General features: G+C 52.1%; 2 protein-coding genes across 4 annotated transcripts; both read right to left on the bottom strand.

The window, feature by feature from the left end:
* Positions 1 to 670: 670 nt before the first annotated feature.
* PGC (progastricsin) lies at positions 671 to 4,755 on the bottom strand. The gene is given in 10 exon segments (XM_040616562.1): positions 671 to 913; positions 1,071 to 1,169; positions 1,431 to 1,575; positions 1,741 to 1,863; positions 2,017 to 2,216; positions 2,592 to 2,710; positions 3,356 to 3,440; positions 3,442 to 3,474; positions 3,884 to 4,037; positions 4,377 to 4,755. Coding segments are annotated over 10 exon segments (1,167 nt in total). The 5' UTR covers positions 4,433 to 4,755; the 3' UTR covers positions 671 to 760.
* Positions 4,756 to 13,775: 9,020 nt separating this feature from the next.
* On the bottom strand, positions 13,776 to 23,602 carry FRS3 (fibroblast growth factor receptor substrate 3). Of its 3 annotated transcripts, XM_040616618.1 has the most exons (9): positions 23,398 to 23,602; positions 22,030 to 22,154; positions 20,975 to 21,044; positions 20,457 to 20,591; positions 20,162 to 20,250; positions 19,426 to 19,612; positions 17,192 to 17,353; positions 16,458 to 16,615; positions 13,776 to 15,650 (listed from the first exon to the last, which is right to left on the bottom strand). In XM_040616618.1, the coding sequence occupies exons 5-9, from the start codon at positions 20,225 to 20,227 to the stop codon at positions 14,724 to 14,726; spliced, it is 1,500 nt and encodes a 499-aa protein (XP_040472552.1). In that variant the 5' UTR covers positions 20,228 to 20,250; positions 20,457 to 20,591; positions 20,975 to 21,044; positions 22,030 to 22,154; positions 23,398 to 23,602; the 3' UTR covers positions 13,776 to 14,723. The 3 variants fall into 3 exon arrangements, with proteins under 3 accessions (XP_040472552.1, XP_040472550.1, XP_040472551.1); XM_040616616.1 differs by lacking the exon at positions 20,975 to 21,044; XM_040616617.1 differs by lacking the exons at positions 20,975 to 21,044; positions 23,398 to 23,602 and adding an exon at positions 22,488 to 22,557.
* Between the last annotated feature and the right edge of the window lie 532 nt (positions 23,603 to 24,134).

Genomic DNA, 24,134 nt, shown 5'->3' with positions numbered 1-24,134 from the left:
AGGCTCAGCCCACCCCAGCAGCCCCCCGCTGGGATTTGGGGGACCCTGCTTTCCAAGGCACAGAGTCTGCAGCCCCTGGCTGAATCGCACGAGCCTCGCCGAGGGGACGGGGCTGGGCGGTGGGATGTCTGTGTACCTAAGGGCTCGGAAGGTGGGCTGCACCTTCTGCAGGAGCTACCCCAGCACCAGCGTGGAGAAGGACCAGCAGCTCCTGCCCCTGCACCCCGTCAGGCTGTGAGCTGAGCTGCAGCTCGGAGCCCACTGCGCTTGCCAGAGCCACCCCTAAGGTCAAAAATTCACGACAGATAAAGGCTGAGACTCAGTCCCACAGCTGTTAGGAGTTGACAGCATGTCATACCCCTTTGCAAAAAACATAAATACTTTGGCTTTGGATTTGAAGCAGCCCAGGGACAGCCTCCCCACCGCTTTCCCCATGCTGCCTCTGCAGAAATCTGCCTAGGAGTTCATCACGGTGCTCAGCTTGCTGGAGAAAGAGCATCTGAGAGATGCAACCCACCGCTCCGCGCTCAGTCATCACTCAACAAACTCAGGTCACAGACAATTTGGGATGTTGCTGTTTATTTGTAACGGGAGACCGTGAGGGCACACTTAGACAGAAATCCTGGAAGGACAGGGAGCCATGCAGGCACATAAAGGAACATATGTTCCTTTAGGCTACAGGAACCCAGTAGCGCTCCAGCAATGCTGCCTAAGGTGCGTTTGGCCTGGAGAGGGGCTGGATTTTGCTGGGTTTTTTCCTCTACGCCGACTGGGCGAAGCCAATGCGGTTGTTAGCCATGTCAAAGACAGTGTAATACTCCTTGAGGAAGACGTCACCCAAGATCCAGAGCGGCTGCCCGTTCTGGGAAGGCAGGTAGGTGACCTCAATCCCAAGAGTGCAGTACCCGTTGTTCTGTAAAGGGGAAATAACAGGGAGTCAGAGCCTCCAACAAGCACCAGGACCCCGCCAGCTGGGCTGCGGGGGGGGAGAGCATCACTGTCAGGGAGCACCGGGTCCTTCCCAGGCCCCCAAGGGCTCGGCAGGATGAAGCTGCTCAGCTAATACGTACGTTCATGACATAGGCAGAGGGGTAGAGTGGGAGCTGAGCTCCGTTGATGACGAAGGTGATGGCGGGCATGTTCTGCACCTCATTGCAGTCAACTGCGTACTGCGGAGAGAGGGTGGAGAGGAGGTTATGGCTGGAACAGCACCCGCTGTGAGAGGAGAGGGACCCCCGTATGTGGGGGTAACACACACTTTATCCCCTGGCAGTGCCGTGCTGCTCCGTCCTTCCCCGACATGCCTGCCGTACCGCGTTCTGTAGGTACCACATGAGTTTTGTGGGACCTGGTCAAGCCCACAGCTTCTGGCTCATGTGCAAGCCTCCCCACTGCTCCCCGCGCATCTCCAAAGCATCCCCTGCACTTACCCCCTCACTGGTCTGCTGGGCGCCCAGGGACTCAACGAAGATCTCCATGTAATTCTGGGGCACCGTCAGCAGGAACGTCCCCGTGTCCACGATAGCCTGGCAGCCCTCGCTGCACCAGCCGGTTGCTGACTGCCCAATAGCAAACCTGGGAAAACCGGGAGAAGGACATTACTTGAAGCACCCACTGGCACCTAATCCTGTCTTGGCTGGATCTGTAAGTCTGGGATGCTCTGAAATACAGTGCTAACCCCTGCCTGGAGCCCACACCTGCCCGGGTGGACCATGCCCATCAGGTACAAACACAACTCACTCATCAATTGCGACCTGCCAGTAAAGCTCCTGGGTCACCGGTGCCCACATAATGTCCCCATTGAATAACTCGGTGTCAACTCCTCCGAGAACCAGCTCTCCCCCATAGTTGTAGGTGGGTTGGCTGCAAAAAACACAGATTCAAAACAGCAGATTGGTAAATTGGTGCGATAGGCATGGGCTAGCCAGGGACCAATTCACCAGGAACCTGCGTGGGGACGGGCAGAGGGACACCGGTGCACATAGGACGTGCAGAGGGGCCCCAGCAGAGCTTTACCGAGAGAAATAGAAGCTGAAGATGGGCTCGGTGAGCTGGTTCTGCTGCAGCATGCCCTGCAGCACAGTGGGTGTCCCTCCCACTGCCAGCGAAGGGTAGGCCATTCCCATGATCCCATCAAAATCGGCGTAGTAGAAAGGCTGGGTTGGCTCGCTCTCGCTGAGCCCAAACTCCTGGTTGGTGACCACGATGCTCTGGACCTGCAGGGGACAGGGACGCCAGGTCAGGCTGCCTGCTTGGGCAAACCCGAGCAGCCGTTGGATGGGACAACTGATGCTCTGACGGCCCAAAGAGCACACTGCAAGGTCATAGCTGGTGAAAACATCACCAGGCAGCTGGGAAAATTAGCAGGAATTGCATTAAAACAAAGTAAAACCCCAGCTGGGAAACTGATGGTGGCAATAACAACTTTATGTTGGTTCTGCCCATCTCAGGCCCTGGTTTGCCAAAGCCTTGGCTACGTGAGACGTGAGATCTGCCCTCAGGCTGTCCCCCAAGCTCCTGCCATCGGGGCAGCCAGCTGGTGCTGGGGACACAGCACCCAGGAAGACGAGGACGGTGTGGGATGCACTCACTGTCACTGTGTCATAGCCCAGCACCACTGAGAGCGAGCCGCTGCCGTAGGAAAGGGTGAAGGACTGGCCGTTGTTGACGAAGGTGGAGGAGTCACTGGGCTGGAATAACGCGTGGTTGGCTGTGTGAGAGAGGAGGGCAAAGCTGCTGGCACACGCTCGCCTGGCTGCGGCGGGCTTCCACCGCTGGTCGCTCTGCCAGGATAACGCCTGGCAAAGCGGCATCCCCGACAGGGAGCAAGTCCTGAAGAACAGAACAGGCTGCTCCTCTGCCTGGAGGTTATCCCTAAGGCAGGGTTTGCATCCCAGTTTTGCCTGCATCCCTCTCCAGGGAACAGCTGGTGTGATCACCACCCCATCAGCCACCCAGCGTGAGCAAAGCCATGGGCAGTTACATCCCCATCGCTCTCCCGCTGGCAGCCAGCTCCATCAGATGAGCTCTGCCAGGCAGCAGGACATCAGCTCCGCGATTCCTAGCTTTGCTCTTCCCTCCACCCGGCCACGGAAAGTCAGGCACAACCACCAAGATTTCTGCGCTCTGGGGACACCCACAGCTGTAGGGATTTGGCCACTTCCATCAGCCAGGCACGGAAGGGCAGAGGGCTCCGTGTTTCCCAAGGAAGGCACCAGCTGGTACCGGTAAGCAGCAATCCCAGAGGGGCGTGCTGGGATCATTTTTGATCTGGTACCCTGATTTCCCCAGCCAGGCTGTGCTGCTGGGGGAGCTCTGGGCTGCGTGGTTGCGATACCAGGGTTGCGGTACTCACTGCACGCCTGCGACTGGCAGTAGACGGAGGGCACCCACAGGTTGGAGGAGCCGGTGTCGAAGAGCACCATGAAGTTTTGGGGGGGGGGTCCCGATGCTGATCTCCCCGAAGTAGGAGGACTGCAGACAAGAGATGGCCACAGGGTCAGGGACAGACCAGGCTTTTGCCTGCCAGTCCTGCGGTGGCATCCCAGTGCTTTGCAGGGCGGTGGGGAACACCAGGCTCACTCCTCCAAATCATAAAGTTGCCAGGAATGGACTGAACTCTCACTTTTTCTCCCCAAAGATGTCATATTAAATATTTATTTTGTCCTGTCTTTTGTTACGTACAGAAAAGCATCGCTTTTCACGGCTGGGGGAAAAACTTTACCAAAGTCTAAAGTAGAAGCTTAAAAAAGAGTGGGGAATAAAGCAGCCTCTCACTCCTGGAGGCTCAGGGATGAGCAGATCGCTCTGGCAGCGGGGATGGAGGAAGGAGGAGGGAGCGCGGTGTACGGACAGGCAGGGACAGGGAACCTGCGGTACTCACATCCAGGTGGCTGGTCATCGGCTCATACACGACATAGTCCTTACTGAAGAGGTATTTCTTAGCTGGATCATATTTGATCTTCTTCAGGTATTCATCCAGCACTCCAGCCTCCCTCATCTTCTCACGTATAGACTTGGCTTTCTTCAGTTTGATTCTGCAGAGAGCAAAAAGAAAAAAAACACCCCACCAAAACACAGCGGGAAATCAGGAGATTTGGGCATTTTCAAACAGTCAGTTCTCTGAGCTCCTTTGAACCCTGCCATGACGACTGCCCTCCCCTCATCTGCCTTGTGCACCCCCAGGGGCTGCCCTCCCAGCACGGGATGCAGCCTGGACCAGGACCACTGCGATCTGTGGTGGTGCAGGAGGCCAGCTCACACCCGGTTAGGATGCTGAGCATCCCTGGGGATGCAGTGCAGCCCGTGCAGCTTACGACTGCAGCCGGGCTCTGCCATCTCCCCTCTCCCCACTCGTTCTGCCGCAGGACACCCACCTCACCAACCCCTCCGAGAGCTGGAGGCACACGAGAGCCAGGATGAGCCACTTCATGGTGCCGGAGTTGTCTGCTGGTCCTCGGACACCCTCTCAGAGACCACAGCAGCGAACCAAGCTGCCCAGCCTCCCTGGTTTTATACTGGGAAGCAGCGACACCCCCTCCCTTATCTGCTGACCTCCATTTTCCATTACCACCAGGCGCACCCCCAGCTTCTTTGTATTTTGGGCCACGGGGATTTGGAGGAGTTTGTGTCCTTAGCGAGGCGCTTCGGTGAGAATAGAGCAACACACACCTTTGACGGCAAGAACAAATTGTTATCATCCGATAAGAGACCAGCTCTTAGCGCAGCAAAGAGAAGAGTGACCCAAACATCGTGGCGGTGGGGCGTTATCTGTGTTTGGTGAAACCTGTTTAAACCATTTCCCCCCTCCCCCCCCCCCCAAAAAAAAAAAAAAAAAAATGGTGCTCGTGGTTCTTGGTGTAGGATGGAAACACATCGGACTTTTGGCTGCAGTCTCAGCCACCCACCCGTGGGGACCTTCTGGCGTGGAGGAGGGATGGCTGCTGGCGCTGGGGCTTTTCCAGAGCACGGCGCACAGAGCCGGGCCAGCTGCTTGTCCCAGGGGTTTGCTGAGCCTGGAAAGTTTCTTCTCTTGTTTTCCCCTTAGGTGGTTGCCAGTGCTGGTCCGCCTTCTGCTCTGTCCTCCTCCACTTCTCCATCAGCCTCCCAGTCCTTCATTATCCAATCTTCCAGGTACAGCTCGTTTCCATATGTCGCACACCTCACTCCTGCTTCTGCTTTCTTACTCTTTTGGACAGAAATCACCTATTTTTCCTTTTTAAATTATTTATTTTATTTTGTGGAGCAACCGATTCCCCTTCCATCCTGCGTTAGAAGGCAGGTGCTGTGCCTCCCTGCATGGGGGAGGTTTAACCCCCTCACCGGGTCCTCACACCAGCCCAGAAAGTCAAGAAATTCCTTGTTTGCTTTTTTTTTGGAGGGGGGTGGGTGGGTGGGGAAGAAAGAACCACAAACACAGACCTCCCAAACTGCCAACAAACACCCAAACAGGCCAAAACGTTTTGGGTTATAACCCAAATATTTTCTAAGAAATGGACCCAAATGTTTTTGGTCATAACCTAAATATTTTCTAGGAAACAGACCAAAACATTGTTTGGTGATAACATAAATATTTTCTAGCAAATGGGCCAAAATGTTTCCAGTTATAACCTAAATATTTTCTGAGCTTCCTCTGGCACTGCTTTGCATCCCCAAATCTGAGCAGCCTGGCTCTTCACCAGAGGGGAAATCGCGTTCCCCGTCATCTCCTGATAGCCCAGCGTCGCTATCGCTGCGCTCATCCCATGTCAACGCGCTGCACAGATTCCATTCCCTCGGGAGCACCGGGGAGTGTGTGTCCTTTGCTGGATATTGAGACTATAATAAAGCAATTATCTTGTTTGCTAGCAGGATTGATAGAAAGATCAACTTATTAAGATTGGATAAAAAGCAAATTCTGGCTGAAAGCAAAGAGCAGTTATCAAAACGTCAATATACCGACTGTTATCTGCCGGTCCCCACGGGGACTCAGCCTTGCCAAAAGACAAAGGAATAAGGTGCCCTCTACAGCACACAAACACATTCTACTTGTGGCACTTCTTGACCCCAAGTTAGACAGCGCTTGTTTGCAGAGGCGTTTAGTCTAACGGGACTCAAGGAATTACAGTTTCCAACATCACGGATCCCGTGTCCCCACACGGAGCAGGACTCGGCCAACAGCACGTACCCACGCCGCCCCAAGGCAGGACTTCTCCTCGGGGCCAAGCTCCGGGCACTTCTCTTTCTTTGCTTTTGGGTTTTTTCCTGTGTTGGTGCAACGGCCCAGCCCATCTGCAAACAGCTCCAGCCCAGGGAATCCCAGCTCTCCCAGCTGAGTAGGGATCCCCTTTGCGTCCCATGGCCAACTCCACCGCCTTTCCCGGGAGGGCAGGGCAAAACACGATGAGCCGTGAGCAGCAGCTGTCCTGGCCAGCCAGAGGGATTAAGCACTTTCAACGTGATCCAACAAATCCTATAAAACCAGCAGCCGCTGCAGAGGTGGGCACCCTCTCCACAAAGCCAGCAGCTCCCAACAGAGCACTTTGCAGGATTAGAAACGGGCTCTAAAGTGGGATCCAGCCCCCCCGCCCCAAGACCCAAAGATCTCTCCTGCCTGCAGACACCACTCCCAGAGCCACCGGGGGACAGAAACCTTTCCAAAGACATTGCCACCACCCTGAATTTCCTGGTCTGCTCTAGGTTCTGCTTTACCCATGACAAAAACACAAAGAAGCGACTGGTCCCACCTCCAGGACAATTTACCTCCCCAGTTCCTGCGCCTCTGCCCCAGACACAAGCTATTGCTATTTACCTCAACAAACAATAGCATAGAACTTAATAAATATGAATATGGGATGCACAGGAGCTTCTCCTGGTCATTAAAACCTGTTGTTTTCTTAGGCACTTTGTCAGCTAAAACCCTTCCTGAAGGTGCCAAATCCCATCTGAGTTAATGCTCCCCCTTGAGCATTTATACAGTCTCGCTTGACACAGTTAATTTAAAATAGCATTAGACATATTGCCTGGCACACAACTGCTCTCTGCTTGGGTTCTACGACCAAGAAAAGCTGTTGGTGGAAGCATGCATGTGTCCAAAGCAGCTGTGTTTATGATCTACACACAAGCGCACACGTACCCTTTACTCAGTGCTTCACGGGATGGTTTTAGTGTTTTATTTCCAAAACAGAAGTTATAGATGAGCAGCTTCCATCCCGCATCAAAATTAATATCCCTCTTTTCCCAAGCAACCCTAAAACCAGCTCCTGAAATAAACCATTCAGCTCCAGGTCTAACATTTAACTTCCCAAAGCAGGGCGAGGATCAGCCGCTTCGGAATGATTTTCTCTTGCAGGCAGTTTCTGAAGAGACCCTCCGGTCCCCCCCCTGCTCAGCCCCAGGCCCCAAGCTGATCCTGGAGCTCTGCACCGCCTCCTGAATACACCCCAGAACGGTCCCCACCTTCCTGCATCAGCATCCACTCAGGCGTTAGAAACGCGCTCATCACAAGAGATTTTCCCACGACGCTGATGACTATCCTGAAAACTCCAAGTCAAACACCAGTGGCAAATGCCATGCTATTTTCAGGCAATTTTCATAGAATCATAGAACATTTTGGGTTGGAAAGGACCTTAAAGATCATCTGGTCCCACCCCCCCTGCCACGGGCAGGGACACCTGCCACCAGCCCAGGTTGCTCCCAGCCCCGTCCAACCTGGCCTTGAACATTTCCAGGGATGGGGCACCCACAGCTGCTCTGGGCACCCTGTGCCTCACCACCTTCACAGTAAAGGATTTCATCCTAATATCTAATCTAAATCTACCATCTTTCAATTTAAAGCCATTTCCCCTTGTCCTATCACTACATGATCCAATTTCTTTCTGAGAGCCCCATCCAAGTCTTCCTAAAAAGAGAAATTAAATTCATCGTGTTTTCCTGGGGTGGACACCATAACATGGGGTTATCAGCAGTTGTGTTACCTCCGTTTCCTTTCCAGTTCTTGCATTTTAGAAAGTCACGGAACGATTCTGAAGCAAAGAAACAGATGGGTTTGGGTTGGACAGCCACCGCACGCGACGGCACGCTCACTTCGGAAGGCACAGGATGGCCCTAGTAGCTGTTCCGAAGTCGGTTGCTGTTGGGGAAGTGTTTTTGGGAGGAATTTTCTAAGCCAAGGAATGAAACTGTGCATGTAACCACACGATTAGTTCTCATTTTTGGAAAAAAGCCAATTAACTCTTTGCAGAGCGGTGGCAGAGAACCCACAGAAAGGCTCTGTGCCTACAGCAGATCGGCACAGCCAGGGAGAGCAAAGCCAAATCTTGTTCAACATTGGAAAAAGCACCTCATTCCCACCAGCCCTCAAATTCCACCATCTCAAGCCACTAGCTTAAATTACCCATGGTGGGAACAGAACATCTTAGAGGGCAGGGATGCCAGAGACCACGAATATTCTTACTTTGTTCAACCGACATTCACGGCACATCGATTTCCAAGGCGACTTCACGATTCCCTCGTGACGCTCAGCTCCGTGGAAATGATCTACCCCCTCATGACCAACCACCAGCGATGGCTCTGCCCCGAAGAGAGACACCATGAAAGAGCCCGTGGCTTCAGAGCCTCAGCTCCTGTATGACATGGGCCAGAGAACCTCACCCAAACATTCCTGTGAGTTCAGCCTCCAGCTGGAACAAGCAGCACGTGGAATTGTCCTGCAAAGATATCCCTGGGGTCACCAGCCAACAGAGAGGGAAAGGTTTCTGTCTCTGCATACACGTTTCTCGTCATTTAATTTTTAAGCCTACTGCAGGTGGAAGACAGCACCAGGTAGAACACATAAGGACATAAGACATTATTCCCTCAGGGAGACCTAAAAAAACCAAAGGTTGCAAGAAGTCCCGCTTGAATTGTGGGTGAATTTTGGCCAGGCTTTCGATTTTAAATGAAAGGTAAAGTTCACTTTTAAATGTGACCATCGTTTCTCTGCACCACACACAGAAGACAGGACCACCGGCTAATTGTCATATCCCATTTATTCTGTATACATTCGTAGTGCACGTTAACGTAAGACATGAGCACTCCTCAGGTCCCATCGCGCTGCTCTTGTTCTTCACCTCTAAGGTTACACCCGGCTGAGCTATAAAGAAGAGGGACTGACTGGATATCCACAGAAATAACCTGAAGAAGCAATTACACAGCAAGATCAACCCCTCTGGTCAGAGCAACCTGAATCCCCGGTGGCCAGAGCCCCGAAGCACCTTTGTTTTTCTGCCGTATCCAAAATGTTTTGTATCAAAGACACCGGTACGAGTAACAACAAGGAGAATCGCATGGGAGAGCTTGAAATAACACAGATGCATCTGGGCCTTTCAACTGTAAATTCACATTGACTTATGGAAGAAAAATAAATTAGATTCCTTCTTCACAATTAGCCTTTTCCATACCCTGGCCTGTAATTGCCAACTTCAAAGCTCTCCAGATTTCCACTAATGTATTCACCTCCCGTCCTGTTCGGTAACAGGAATCTAAACCTGTTCTTCTACCTGTGCACGGCATTTCAAGACGAGCCAAGTTTGGGGGAAAGACAAACTTCCCAGAAAGCCCGATGGCAGCCCTCCCAGAAGCTGAATTTAGGCAATGCGTTCATTAATGATCATTCCTTAATGACACTTCACAGTCAAGATACCACCCGAGAGGGCTAAGCAGCATCAAAGGGAGGGAGAGAGGAAAGACTTTGGGAGAAAATGGCTGAGAGAACAGACGGCTGTAATACCAGGCTCTGGTTTGGTTTTTCTCCCAGTAAACAGCATGGCTTAGGTAATAAAAATAACAATACTTCCGTAATAACTAACACATTTGAGTCTCTTTGCAGAAATACTGATCCTTTAACCTTCAAAATCCAGTCTCTCCTTTGCCATCCTCTCCCCATAAGGCAGGTACAGCTCACAGACATTCCATCCTCCTTCCCTGGAGGAAAAGCAGGCACAGAAAATAGGTTAAAAGCAAAAACAAATCCCAAAATTCTCCCACAATAAAAAGACAACCGAGTGCCAGGAGAAGCTGTATTTCTCCCGACAGGTTCTCAGGAAAGGGAAGGGTAAAACATCCATTTACGCATTCACCAGGGAAGAAATACCAGGGGAAGAAGTACCAGGGGAAGTTGTCCGATTGATTAACTCAAAAGTCAAACAAGAGCCACTTTAAAAGGTTAAGACGGTCAAATTCTCTCTGCATAGCACACGGCTGCTTACCAAGCCACCCCTTGGACTTCGACCTCACAGGCAGAGGAAGGGGACCAGCAAAGATGTCACACAGCCCCCAGCGGGGACTCCACGACCCCGCTCCGCCGCAAAGTACGTAAACCAAGAGCCACGCTCCTGCTGCCGGGTCTTAGCCCTTACCCAGGCTGGCTTCATTTTGCTGCCTAAACCCTTTTTTTTCAGAACCAAACAGCGTCTCAGCAAACATGATAATTGACTGAACATAGCTCCTTTTTCCAAGTTACCAATTCACAGACAAAACGTCGAGGCGAACCATCCGGCTGGCAGAATCGAGCTTGAGGGAGTAAGAGATGTCACCGCTTCTACTCCGCTTAGGGACTAACTCCAGAGCAGGTGTCAGACGTCCGCGGGCTCATTCGTTTCCTCCTAGTCACCCGTGTAGCACCAGCTGGATGCACAGAGCCCTGGATGAATCCCTCAAACTCCAAACTGGATTTATGGACGCAGCCACAAAGTGTGAGGTATGCTGCGGTGTGGAGGTGGTCTTTACTGTGGGGGCTGTTCCAGGGTTGAAGGGACAGGAGGAATCATCGAGTAGCCCTCGTTTAGTTTCCCATCCAAGCATGCACACACGCACATATTAGTATGCAACCGCTGGAAAAGTCCAACGGACTTGCACCTAAGGCCCAAAGCAAAATCTGTAAGACCCATCTTTACAAGGTGCCATAAAGATACAACATATTGCATAAACAGAATCTTCAAAGAGAAGAAACCAGGAACAAGGTAAGACTCCAGAGAGTTACGGGAAGGGACCCCTCCTGCCCATCACCCGAATCGAAGAACTGAAGGAATGAGAAAGCCCCAACCCAGCTGTCCTCCTCGCCTTTCAACCCCATACTGGTTTCTCCGCTGCAACCATCTCAAGCGTGGCCACTAGAGGAAGCTGCGACACTGGTGAGCACTGTAGCACTGGGAGAAATCCGACACAGTGACATTCCAGCTCAGGTGCTCCAAGAACTACAGCCTCGGTGTTCAACCACCACTCCGGTCTTTCCTTGCACTTCCACACCACCTGAAAAACTGAATACTAAGAAGTTCTCAACATATCCTGGCTACTTAATGCGGACATTGCTCTTGCAAAGTTTTCCAGAAAAGCCAAAAAAGCAAGAAAATCACTGGGAGGTGAAGCTGACGTGCACCCTGAAAGCTGTAAACGACAACTGGTTTCCTGCCTGCCTGCATGGCATTTCCCATTTAATTGCTTAAACATTAAACAAACTCACTGCAAACAATGAGCTGTGACCGGCTTTTCATTCCCAAAGCTTTCTGGGGAGCTTGCGATCCCACCCGAGCGAAGCCTGCTGAGCCAGCAGGGCTGCTCCCCGACCCGTGGCCCCCACAGAGAACACAATGGGATGTAAAAGCAGAGGACGGCACGGCAAGGCACCCGCCAGATCATGGTGCAGCCTATATTTTCTCATCTTTAAGTTCAAGGAAATTCTTCTCCTTCTCCAAACAGGTGCAGCATCCTCCACTATGAACAGGATAAAGAATGTCATCAGGGAACAGCGGTAATGTGTTTGCTGTCGGAGTACACAGCGATTGCACGGTGGTCTCCTTATCCCTGCTGCTTTCAGCATCCTCGGGAGGTAGGGGAGCATCAGATCCATTGAAGAGGAGAGGGAGGCACAAATCAGACAGCCCGGTTTGTCTGGAGGACGTGAGAGTCAGCAGTTCACAAGGTCAAAGGCAGCTTTCCCCAAAGCAAAGCCCATTTAGAGCCACCTAAATGGGATTGCGGCCGGAGCTCGAGGGGAGCCCAGCCTTTCCAAGGAAGCACCAGCACCGCTGTGCTTTCCCTGATCCCCGGAGCTCACAACGCCTGCAGACCCTCCCAGCAGCCTCATCCCACCCGTCAGAGACCAGCAGCCAGGCTGGTGGCCACGGGGAGCACCCAAGCAGCAGCCCCGGGCTTCAGCCGCTTTCTCCCAAGACACAAGCTGCCACCCAGCAGCATCTTCCCTTGCATTTCACCAACCTGCAAACCTCCTGTGCGGGTGGGAAAGGGCCCTCACCTCTTCCTCTGTGTAAACGTAAAACATTTCATCCTTTTTTCCCTTTCTGGGGGGAAAAGGAGAATATGTATTTCGCATTTCTCAGCTCAGGCAGGGGCAAGGCAGGTTCCTGTGGGGGCATTGCCCTGTGCTGGCATGTGGGAGTTGCTGTGCTATCCCAGAGGGTGACACATAGAGCTCAGATAAACTCTTTATTTAGATAGTTTATTTAAAGTCTAACGCACTTAACTTTATATATATAGATAGATATATAAACAATTTCTTCTCTCACTTCCCTAAATGAAAGTTAGATTTAGGGGGATACATTACTTGTCTTCCCCTCCCCTCCCCCTTCAAATAAAATTATTTGGTATACGTATAAAAATATATTACTTGGGCTTCTTTTCGGTTATAGATCACACAAGGGCTAGGGTGGAGAAAAGAATGGAAGACAAGCACAAGGACTTCCAAAAAAAACCCACAAGACACAACAACAGAAAAAAAACCCAGTGAACTTAAGCACGTGGTGCACCTTGAATTTATAGTGCAACAGCAAGCCAAGAAATCCATGTTCTGCCAACACAAGCATGGCATTACTCACACTTTTGATCACTTTTTATGAACTGCACGGCACATGTCCTCGCTCCCAGAAGGGTCACATTGCAATATGACATGACAGCACCACAACCAAAAAAGGCTGAACTTCAAAAATCTGGAAATCAAGTTTCTGGACCTCAGAAGCAGGTTGCAGCCAGGTGATGATCAGCTCCTCTCCTCTTTCACACCAGAGGCTCACTGACTTCGACATACATCAGGGACAGGGAGAACACAGCAAGGTTTGGCAACGTTTCTGGCAGCAGGACACCTCGCAGAGCACTGGATCTCTCACCTCCTATCCCTGAGAGGACGGTGAAGAATACAGACAGCAGAAAGGTAGCGCTCCAGACTAACCCAGAGTACTTCTGTCTCATTGCAGCAGCTTATAATGGCAAAGAGTAATCCAGGGAGGGATTAAGCTGCAGCAGAGAGGGGTGGTGGAACATCCCGCGATGGGGAAGGAGCAGAGACCCTACACAGTACCTCACACAGAAGCCTGACAGCCCAGCTTAGACTCAGCCCTGGTATCAAGAGAAAAATCCACATCAAAGGCCACAAATTTCCCCGAGAGCCGAAATTTAGCCCTTCCAAGTCCACAGTTGTAGGAAACAAACTGCACATTCACTCAAAACACTGATCAAATATTTCTCATGGACCCAACCAGGCACGTGGGTGTAGGCAACGACTTTGATACAACTCCAAGCTCAGCTGCCTGGCAGCTCTGCTCGCACTCCCACACCTCCAATACCATTTCCCACCCACTCTGTGACAGTCAATCCCAGTTAAAAATTTTTGGATTCAGAGCTCCTCTTTTTGCCCAAGTGCAGCTCAGCAAAGCCACCAACCTCTTCCAAGCTCTGTCCCCCAGACAGGAGTGAGCCACAGCAAGTACACATTCCATATTGGCACCGGTCTTGGCAATTACCACTGGGATGCAAAAGAACATTTAATAAATAAGTAAATAAATAAATCAATCAACAACAGTTCTGAACAGCCACCAAAAAGAACCCTTAAAAACCAAAACAGGGTACGGTACAATTGAAATTTTCTACACCAAACCTCAAATCTCTCTCATAGTTGCGGTCTTCCCCTCCTCTTTTAAAGCAGGGACTCTTCTTTAGGAAATCAGGTTTATGTGATCACAGTGTCTGTGCCCACGACTGTCTGCCCTCCTCTATCAATTCCTAGAGCTGCCCAATTTAAATTCGATCTGAGAAAGGGACAGAAGTATAAAAAGATTCTACAAGCTTCAAGAGAATAGGTAACAGTGCAGAGGGCAGAAAGGAGCGAGTTGGGGGTGGAGGGAAAGACCGCAGCATGAGCTCCCACGTCACCAGGGACCAGCGAAACCACAAGGCAAAACCTGACTTTGGAGTGGCCCGGCTGCAGAGCTGGCCTGGAGCCGCAAGGCATGAAATCTACGGGAAACGGGCTTGATTTGCAGTGGAGCTCCTAAAGCAACTCGCTTTTGGAAACACGCCTCCACCATGCTGCTGCCTTTCCACTGCAGCCAGGCTGCTGGCACCGCTCACGGAGCTGCTGGGCAATCAGGTGAGCTAACCCGATTCAAGGCTGTATTCACACAGTGCCGGAACTATCGCTGGCACCTCCTGCCCCTCTTGCCAGAGATTTAACCTTCAAACGGTGTGGTGAAATATCCCAAAAGGCGTTCCAAATTGACTACACAAGAGAGACGGCGAGGGGAAGATGGACAGACAGATTAGCCTCAACATCAGCTGTAGGAGCCATCCCGTGACACCAGGTAATGGGGCAAACAGGGAAGCAGAAGGCAATGGCGAATGGAAGTCACACCGGGCAACGGACTGGAGGGCAGGCACCAAAGCCACGACACAGTGCTTGCACTTGGCGTTCCCCCTTACAGAGGCAGGTCAGTGCTGTTATGTCGAGTTTTCCGTGAAGTCCCATCATCTCTCGGCAGGGCCCTTTGCAAACTGGACATGGCCGCTGTCTTTTTTAGGTCAATGACCGCATAGGAGTCCGTCCGGCGGGCTTCATGGGTGGCAGGAGGTGGGACACGGGGGACCGGTGTGTTCTGATGTCCCTTGCACGGCTCAGCCTCCAGTTCCACCTGGATGTAGTTGAGTTGCCGTGGCTGCTCGGGACAGGGCCGGGGGAAGTCGAAGCTGAAGACGCTGGGCACGCAGCTGCGACGAGGCTTTGGCAGAAAGCCGCTGCGCCGCTGGCTGCTGCCCCCGTGCAGCGCGGTGTTCTCTGAGTTCACGTAGTTCTGCAGGGGAACTTCTTCACCGGTCTCGGAGTAGCCACTGGGGGAAGGCGTCAGCATGTCCCCAGCGCCCACGTCCTCCTCGCCCTGCCGGAGCGGCTGGCACTCCCACACCGGCGGCAGCGACGGCAAGTTCTCATAGTGCAGCAACGCCGTCCTGCGATGGGAGCAGCCGGGTAAGCCCGCGTCCTCCCGGGTGAGTTTCAAGCGCCCGCTTCGGCAGAGAGAGGAGGTGCTGGGGGGCAGCAAGCCATTGACGTTCTCGTAGGTGCACTGGGGCGAAGGGCACTCCTCCTCGCACTCGTTGTTGTTGTTGTTGGGGGGGCAGAAGTGCGTCCTGCACTCCCGGTGGGGCTGACAGACGCGCCTGAAGTTGGATGTGGGACCCAACACAAACTTAACCTCCCCTGGCTGCAGAAAGACCTGGGGATTGCGGTCTTCAAGGGAGCAGCTGCGGTTCCTAGGGGGGAAAGGAGGGTGGACTTCAGGCAAGGAGTGCATACAGTGTTGGCCCCTCAGCTCCTGATCACCATTGGCCGTGTTGACGTAGGTGTGGGACTGCAAGGAGAGAAGCAGAGGGACAGTGAAAGGAAAAGAGACGAGACAAGAGCAAAGCAGCTGTCAGCAGCTGAGAAACCAACAGGAATGGAAAATTTTCCGGTGGCTGAAGAAGCAGGAGGAGACGAAAGAATTTCAGAAGTTGAAAAGGTTTTGGGAAGCAGAACACAAAAGCCATTCCTGGATTTGTGGGCTGAAGGAGAGACCACAAGGAGTCCAACGGCAGAAGATACACATCATCTCTTCCACACTCAATGCATATGGCAACAGAACTAAAAGCAAAGCCACTTGCAAAATATTTCCTTGAGTGGCTTACACTGGTGTTATGGCAGCACTCACACCTACCTAGCCTTCTCTGATAATGGTTGAGACAAGCTGGATTTTGTAGGGGAAAATCTTAAATTCTCAAACTGAGAACAAAGAGCTGAGAATCAAAAATAAAAAGAGTCTGACCTTGGGTATGCATCTGCACATCAGTTTAGGGGTCGCAGCAACAGCTGACAGACAGGGCAGTATGACTTGGGCTCACAAAAGCCGAGTGCTGCTGTTAAATAACTGCCACACAAATACCAGTGGTTTAAGGAAGCCAACTCAAGCCAGCCTTGATAGAATGCCTGTTCCAGTGAAGTGTCACAGAGGAGTCTCCAATGGCAAAATGAAGCAAAAGAGAAAAAAAGGATGACAAGGTATGAGGATCCCCTGAACTTTGCTGAGTAAGAGAAACGCAGAATTGCACAGGACTGTGAGGCAAAACAAGCTGCTCGTTCACTGCTTGCAAACAGCAGAATTTAGGACATCCAGGTTTACCTGCTCATCAGGCCCAATAAGGGCATGAGTAGAGTCTTCACCCACAGAGGAATGCCTCAGGCTGCTCACGGAGGGGTGGCGGGCTGCGGAGTATGATAGCGTTTCTCCAGGGAAGCTGGGAAATCCGTTGGGAAATCCTGGAACGGTGTACCCCAGACCTGGGAGAGAATCAGGACGGGTAAGCATTAGAGCATCGTTTGGCACAAGATAGAGTTGACTTCACTCTCACAGTGAGCTAGCCTCTTAACTGCACCCTGTAAGTCACAACCAGCCTGTCTGGGGAAGATCCCTATGATGAAGGACCTAGTACACATGCAAGGGCTAGGCCCTCTTGTTTAAATCTTTAAATCGCTCCTAACGGAGGCAGGAATTGAGCAAATTGAATCCTTCCAGATGCGGTTTCCTCTAGGAACCACCTCATCCTTGTAGGTGTTATTTAAAAAAGGCCACTTGGCAGCGGGCAGATGAAAACCAACTGAAGGATGACAACCCGGCTGACTATTTGAATGGCTTTTTGTTGCTGTTTCCTTGGAAACAAAATACCACTTCGCAGACAGGCGGGGCCTTAAAATAAACATGCTGCAAGGGGTACATATGGACATAAAGATACGGGTCAGCAGCGAGGCAGCACAAGGGAGAGATCCACGGGCTGCAAAGGGCAGTTTCACGTAAGCAACTGCAGACGTCAGCCACGTGCTCCCTCCTCTTCTCCCCGGTCACTGAAGGAGCCTTACTGTTGGGTGCCTGGGGGCTCCGGGAGAGCTCCCGCTCCGTGGGGTGACTGTTCCTGGTGATGACAACAGGCTCTTCCACTACGTTGATACTGTTACACTGCATCAGGTCCTGAAGCAGGTTAAAGATCTCCTCTGCTCTGGAACACTTGAAGGCAAAAATCCCTGGACAGTAAGGAAGAGGAGGGTCAGAAAAGCAAGAAAGCGATCCGGCTTTAACAGGAGTATATGTAATTCCTGGCTCTAAACAAATGGGCAATTCTGATTTCTTTTGCTGCGTTTAACGCAATCAACCCACAGCCACAGGAAAACAACCAACAATTTGGTGGATTATTACATCAACAGAAATACAATGCCATGACCGCCCATCTGACCAAACGGTGCATTATTACAAGAAAAACAGCGAGCATCCCAGTTATCTTACAACGATCAATCCCACACAGAGAAGAGGTGTGAAAGGGACAAGCTAACTGCTCTCGTTTAATCTCTAATCTTCTATTTTAACTCACTTGGCACCCAGTCCAATTCTCACTGCCAGGGGAAAGCCTATCCAGTGACTTCTCAAAGCTGAACTGGGCCCTGTGGAGTGTGCACGCAAGGGAGGGACAAGAATGTCATCTTTAAAAAAAAATATGTACGGAATTAAACAGTGTCTCCCCAAACAAGCAGCCCAAACCAGAGCTGGTGTGTGCAGAGCTAACCAATCCCAAGCTGGCACGCACACACACGCACAAAAGCCATAGCAACGAGAACAGCATGGCAACGACGGCTGCTACCCCAAAGAATAAGGTTTTAAAAATTTTGGCAAAAAAATAAAAAACAAAAAACAAACAAAAAAACAAAGAAGAAGAAGAAGAAGAAAAAAAAAGCTGTATCTGCCTTATATAAGGTGGGGAGCAGCATCAGGAAGGAGTCCTCCAAATGAAATCCTACAAGGAAGGGAGAAAACTCATCAAAACACACCACCATCCCTCTCATTTCTGTCTGCTTTAAGACTGATGAGTAAGTACGTGTCTGCTAAAAAATCTGTAATACATGAAGAGCAAACGGCTCTGCTTTATCACCACTATCTGGACCTAAACAAAAGCAAAACGCACAGAGGGCAGAATTTTAATCACTGGTTTGCATCCTGCAAAAGGCAAAACAGAAACCAAAGGCGAGCAATTCCCATCGCTGGCAACTGACAAGCACAAGACTCCAGGAAAGGAAAACCCCACTCACATAAATATTAAAGAGGAGCATACGGCACTACAGATTTGCGCAGTGTTTTACACAGACACTGAACAGTTACGCAGAGGCCTTTTGGATAAGAAGGAGTTTACAAACATATTAATAGAATGAGGAGACGAACTTTTTTTTTTTTTTTTCCCTCTGGGGATACAGATGCCAAGAAAATGTTCAGCTCTTTAAAAGCAAGAGAGACAGACTGGTAAAGGAACTAACAGGCACCATTATAAATCTGGAGTCTATTCCCAGCACTCCTGATGACTTGGCATGTACTCCTGGGTGACTCACTTCCCTCCTCTATGCAGAGCATCCCCATGCATAAAATCAGTACAACGTAAAACTCCCCTCTACGTTACAAAGTGCTGCCAGACACAAAATGCAAAGCATTAAGAAGAACCAGCTCTAATGGAGGCAGAGAGGATGCACCCAGAAAAACAAGATGTGCTCAAACAACTGTTGCTACTGACACGCATTCGGCAGCTCTGCGGAATAAGCGAACCCTAAGAGGGACCAGGGAAGAGGCGCAGGTGATGCTCTTTTGCTTTACCCCCAGAGTTAAAACATGCCTAACAAAGCTTCCGTCTTGCAAAAAGTACTTTCTAGCTCCTAAGGAAAGAAGTCCAGCAACCTTCCTACCACAGCTGTGCATCGCTTGGTACCGAAGCACAGAGCTGACAGCGTAACCAGCATCCTCTCTGACATTAAACACGCCCTGTCTAGCGCTCAAGCCTGCTTCGCCAATTACCTCATGAGCCCCGATGCACTAGCAAAATGAGACCATTAGATTTATGCCTGGGTCCTGAGCCACGACATCGTTCTCATCAGTGTTTTAATCAGGAGTATTAACTGTACGTGCATGTACACTCCGGTATTCTGGGGGAACAGAGGCTGCAAAAGAACCTGTTGATTCATTAGATGCAGGAATATGGGAAGACACAAACATCAGCGCACTCCAGCTGCCTGGGAACAGAAACCTCGGCGTTCCTTCCGCCAGGAACCTCCACACTCACCCTGCCCTGTCTGGCAGCGACGACCGCTCTCAAAGGAGAAGAGGTTGGAGTCATAGCCATAGCGGCGCAGGCAGAGGTAGGGCCACCTGACAGCATCTCGCTTGTGAGTGTGCAAGATGAGCTCCGTCTGTGTCAGCTCCATAATCCCAGATCCCAGCTCGTTACCTTCATCATCCACGTTCGTCACCTGCAGAGGCCACAGAGCTTACATCAGGAAACTCAGCACATCAGTATTAAAAAAAAAACAAAAAAAATGCCCACCCACGAAGATACTGTGGATAATCCCTGTGGATTCCCCCTTCATTTACTAAGATGCCTTTTTCTCAGCTGAGAGCATGAATTCATTGCTGGCAGAAGGCGCCAAGCCAGCAGCCCTGGAGACTGTGTGCTTGGCAGTTCAGCCGATGTGTCTCAGCACAGACACTGGAACACAGCCCCGAGCAATAAAAGGTTTCTCTCCAGTTCCCCATTTCCTTGCTCAGGCTGAATCTCAGTGCAGAGGCAATTTCTGCTGCAAATACAAACGTGTTTCCAGCAGAGGTTGCTTAAGAAAAGGAAAAAAAAAAAAAAATCAAACTGAAACAGTAGCATAGTTGAAAATCTTATCAATGAAAGACTTCTCTGCAAGAGCAGAGGTTTTCTCTCCCTTCACGACCGGAGTCCAACCCATGCTGGGCTTTGCTAGTAGTCAGTGCTGTCACAGACTCTCTGACAGGGATGAAGGAGCAATATTTACCTTAAATTTGGTGGGATGGTTGTCTGGGATGCTGTCTCTGCACAGACAACTGCAGCAGCTCCCCATGATGGCAGCATAAGAGGCAATCCCTGGGGAGAGGACACAAAACAGAGGACAATCATATTTTCAAACCAACTCCTCCCACCCTCTCCAAACATGCAGCATTTACAGTCTGCATCCTCCTTGATCCCCCTCCACGTGGCCCAGTGGGTTTGGATCTCAAACTCTTCAATGTGTTCCTCAATTAATGGATATCATACAATATAAGGCTAATTAAAAATAACAGCTTTCTTACCATTAGGCAACTGTTGGAATTTTTTGGAGGAGTGGGAAGAAATTCCCACTACTGTCCCTCTATCTCCTTCAGGACTTCATGGTAAGCAGGTTTCAGAGTCACCTAAAACACAAGGGAAATGGTCCCATCTTCCACCTGAGAAGGAGAACACAACAAATTAAAAAAACAGAGAACATTGAAAAGGAGGGGGGAGGTGTTTGTGACTGAAGTTTGCTTCAAATATCACAACAAAGGCAGATGCACTTTTTTGTTAAATTAACTACCTGCATTTCTACGAATATAGAAAATAATTCTGCACAGACCACTCCTGTGATTTCTAAAAAAAAAACAAAAACAACCAACAAAACAAAACCAAAATTACAGTCTACAGCTAAAAAATCCTAAACCTAAGGGATACTTTATTTCTTGGCTTTGGGATCCTACAGAGGAGTGGGGGTTATCAGAGCTACTGTAGTGCAAATAAAACGCAACAGTGATACTGGATGGTGAGGGTGGTGAGGGTATGAGGAATCACACACATCTGCTGCTTCGGAATGTGAAGGCACCTTCATTCAGTGGAAGGTCTTCAAGGGTCAGAGAACCAGCAGCCTTAAAAGCAAATGAACACAACAGCTGTTCGTTCTACTTTGGACTATGAATGCCAGAAACAAACGCCAGAAAACACAAAACCTCCACTATCTGACAACAGTCAGCAATCACAAGTATCAAGCAGGCGTGAGTTGCATGCACTAGTAGTGAGAAATAACTGCTATCTTTGATGCAAACTTTAAGGACTCGACATCCACCTCAGGGCAGGGGATTCAGCAGCAGCTAGCAAGAAAGGGAGCCATGTTTTATTTGGCGAGAACAGCTAACAATCTCTCCATCCGAGGCGTGAGAGAATAAAGCCATACGGATAACCAGCCTGGCACTAGAGCACTAAATAAAATGAAAAGGCTATTGGAAACCTCTCACTCTGCCATGCCAGAATCTGCCTCAACAGTCGCTCCAAATTAAACAATGAATCACAGAGTTGCATCTCCGTGCAAAACCACGTTGCACGGCTGCCCTCAGGCTCCCTCGTGGTGCAGAGCGGTGTGGAGGGAGGGGGAAGAGCGAGCGGTGAGCTGCCCAAGGGGGTCCCATTTCATTTTTTACATCAGAACAGAACTTAAATCACCTTCCACTGCGACCCCGTGCCTTAGCTTTGACCCCTGAAGAATTCCTTACCACATCCTAACCCTGCAAAGTCCCCCAGAAGAGGAATGCTTCCTTTTGGGCAAGCTGAAGGAGCTCGGGCGCAAGTCAAGCAAGGTGCCACCTGCCCTCCTGCACATACCCGTCACCTCTAACAGTAATAACGCCACACACTCCCTTTTCAACACCACATCCCGCTCAAACCATCCTACTTGTTTTTCTAGGCTCAGTACGGATATACTCCCCACTGACCTTACAGACTTTGATCAATAATTTAGCAAAGATACCCCTCCGCTTCATCTAATCTGGTCACTAGGGGCCTTGTCTTCTACTGTCTCCTGCTCCCAAATCATCAATTCCCTCAGTAAAAATAAAACAACCTTGTAGAAAACATTACCTTTGCCCCCTCTTTCTTCTTTATTCTCTCCCCCTCTGGTGCTCCCTCCACCTGTGCCTGTCTAACCTGCGAGGGGGGTCGGTTGAAGTGTCCTCGCCTACCTTCAACAGTTATTATGGTCAGAACTTGAGAAAAAAAAAAAAAAGAAAAAAAACCCCACATTGTTAGATCCCTAACGCTCCCTCGGTGCTTCCCACAACTCCTCGCTGTTAAATATTTTAGCAGCATCCCTTTCAGGCAGACACTGAGACTCGCAAGGCTCCAGCCGTTTTGACACCCACCTTTCCAGCGGCTGTTTACCAGTTCAGAGCCTCAACCAGCTGAACCCACCGCTCTGAGGGTACGACACGCTCCCCCAGGAGCCGCAACACGTGCCCCCTAAGAGCAGCATCCCAGGAACCAAACCCGAATCATCCTGAAACCTTGGCAGCCCTCCTTGGCTCCAGAGCGCAGCTCACCTCTCCCGATTCCACAGCTGGATGGCTCGCCCTCCTCCCAAGGAAGCTCCGTCCGGACCCCCCCAGCCTGCAGAAGACCCCCCCTCACGCCTTTGCCCCCCTCCAAGCCATTCCCTGAGCCCCAGGACCACCTGGCTCACCCTCCTCCCAAGGAAGCTCCGTCCGGACCCCCCCAGCCTGCAGAAGACCCCCCATGCCTTTGCCCCCCTCCAAACCATTCCCTGAGCCCCAGGACCACCTGGCTCACTCTGCTCCCAAGGAAGCTCCATCCAGACACACCCCCCCAGCCTGCAGAAGACCCCCCCTCAGCCTTTGCCCCCCTCCAAGCCATTCCCTGAGCCCCAGGACCACCTGGCTCGCTCTGCTCCCAAGGAAGCTCCATCCAGACACCCCCCCCAGCCTGCAGAAGACCCCCCCTCACTCCTTTGCCCCCCCCCAAGCCATTCCCCGAGCCCCAGGACCACTTCACCCACACAGGCCCAGGGCAGCCCAGCACCACCGGGACCCGCACACAGACACCTGGCGTGGAAATGGATATGGCCCCACACCAACCCCCCCAGGACAAGCAGCATGGCCCCCCCCAGGCCCCCACCAGCCTGGGAGGGAGGAGAGGGGCTGCAGGGGGCACTGGGGGGCTGCTGGCATGGCGAGAGGGATGGAGGGAGAAGGAAGAGGCCTGCACCGCCCGTGGGGGGGGAACGGGGACGTGACAAGGGGAAGGGGCGAGTCCCGGGGAGGGGGGGGGGGACGGAGAAGAGGGTGCAAGGGGGTGGCTGGGGGGGGCGGAGGGGGTACGAGGGGACAGCGGGGGACACAACAGGGAGGGGGCACAGGGGGCGGGAGGGAGGCCGGGGGCAAGGCGGGCGGCCCCAGCGAGGTGCCGCGGGAAGGCCCCGGCGCGGGTCGGTACCTGAGGCGCTGCCCGGCTCCGCCGTCCGGGAGCTGAGACCCGGGCCCCCGCTGCCAGCCGGCCCCCGGCCCGGCCCGGCCCCTGCCCGGCCCGGCGGGTCCGGGCTGGGGCTCGGGGACCGGGTGCGGGTCGAGCCCCGCCAGCGCCGCGTCCCCCCAGCCCGGGCCGGGCCCGCCGGGAGCAGCGAGTCCAACCGGCCGCCGCCTAGAGCGTCGCGGGCTGGGAGGACCCGGCCAGGCAGGGGCTCGGCCGCCAGGGGGCGCGCTGGCTCCGCGGCGCCACGGCCCCGGGGGCGGGGTCAGGGATGGGGCGTGGTCACGGTGAGGGGCGGGGCTGGGGGCTGCGGGGAGGCTGGGAGGCAGGAGGTTGCGGGGGGTGTCCGTGGAGGGGGGATTGGGGGGGGTCCGGGGCAGGAGGGAATGCTGGGGGGGTCAGTGGGGGGGGGATTGGGGGGATCTGAGGCAGTAGGTTGGGGGGGGTGTCAGTGGAGGTGCATTGGGGGGGTCCGGGGCAGGAAGGAATGCTGGGGGGATCAGTGGGGAGAGGATTGGGGGGGTCTGGGGCAGGAGGTTGGAGGGGTGTCAGTGGAGGGGGATTGGGGTGTCTGGTGCAGGAGAGGTGCAGGGGGTGTCAGTGGAGGCAGGGTTTGGAGTGTCTTGAGCAGGGAGATGCTCTCAGGGGGTCAGTAGAGGGGGATTTGGGGGTTCTGAGGCAGGAGAGGGTGCTGGGGGGGTCAG

The sequence above is a fragment of the Falco naumanni genome, chromosome 17 (genome assembly GCF_017639655.2).
Source record: "Falco naumanni isolate bFalNau1 chromosome 17, bFalNau1.pat, whole genome shotgun sequence".
Classification (NCBI taxonomy): domain Eukaryota; kingdom Metazoa; phylum Chordata; class Aves; order Falconiformes; family Falconidae; genus Falco; species Falco naumanni.
Note: the sequence above shows the minus strand (reverse complement) of the source record. Positions and strands in the feature narration are given on the sequence as shown.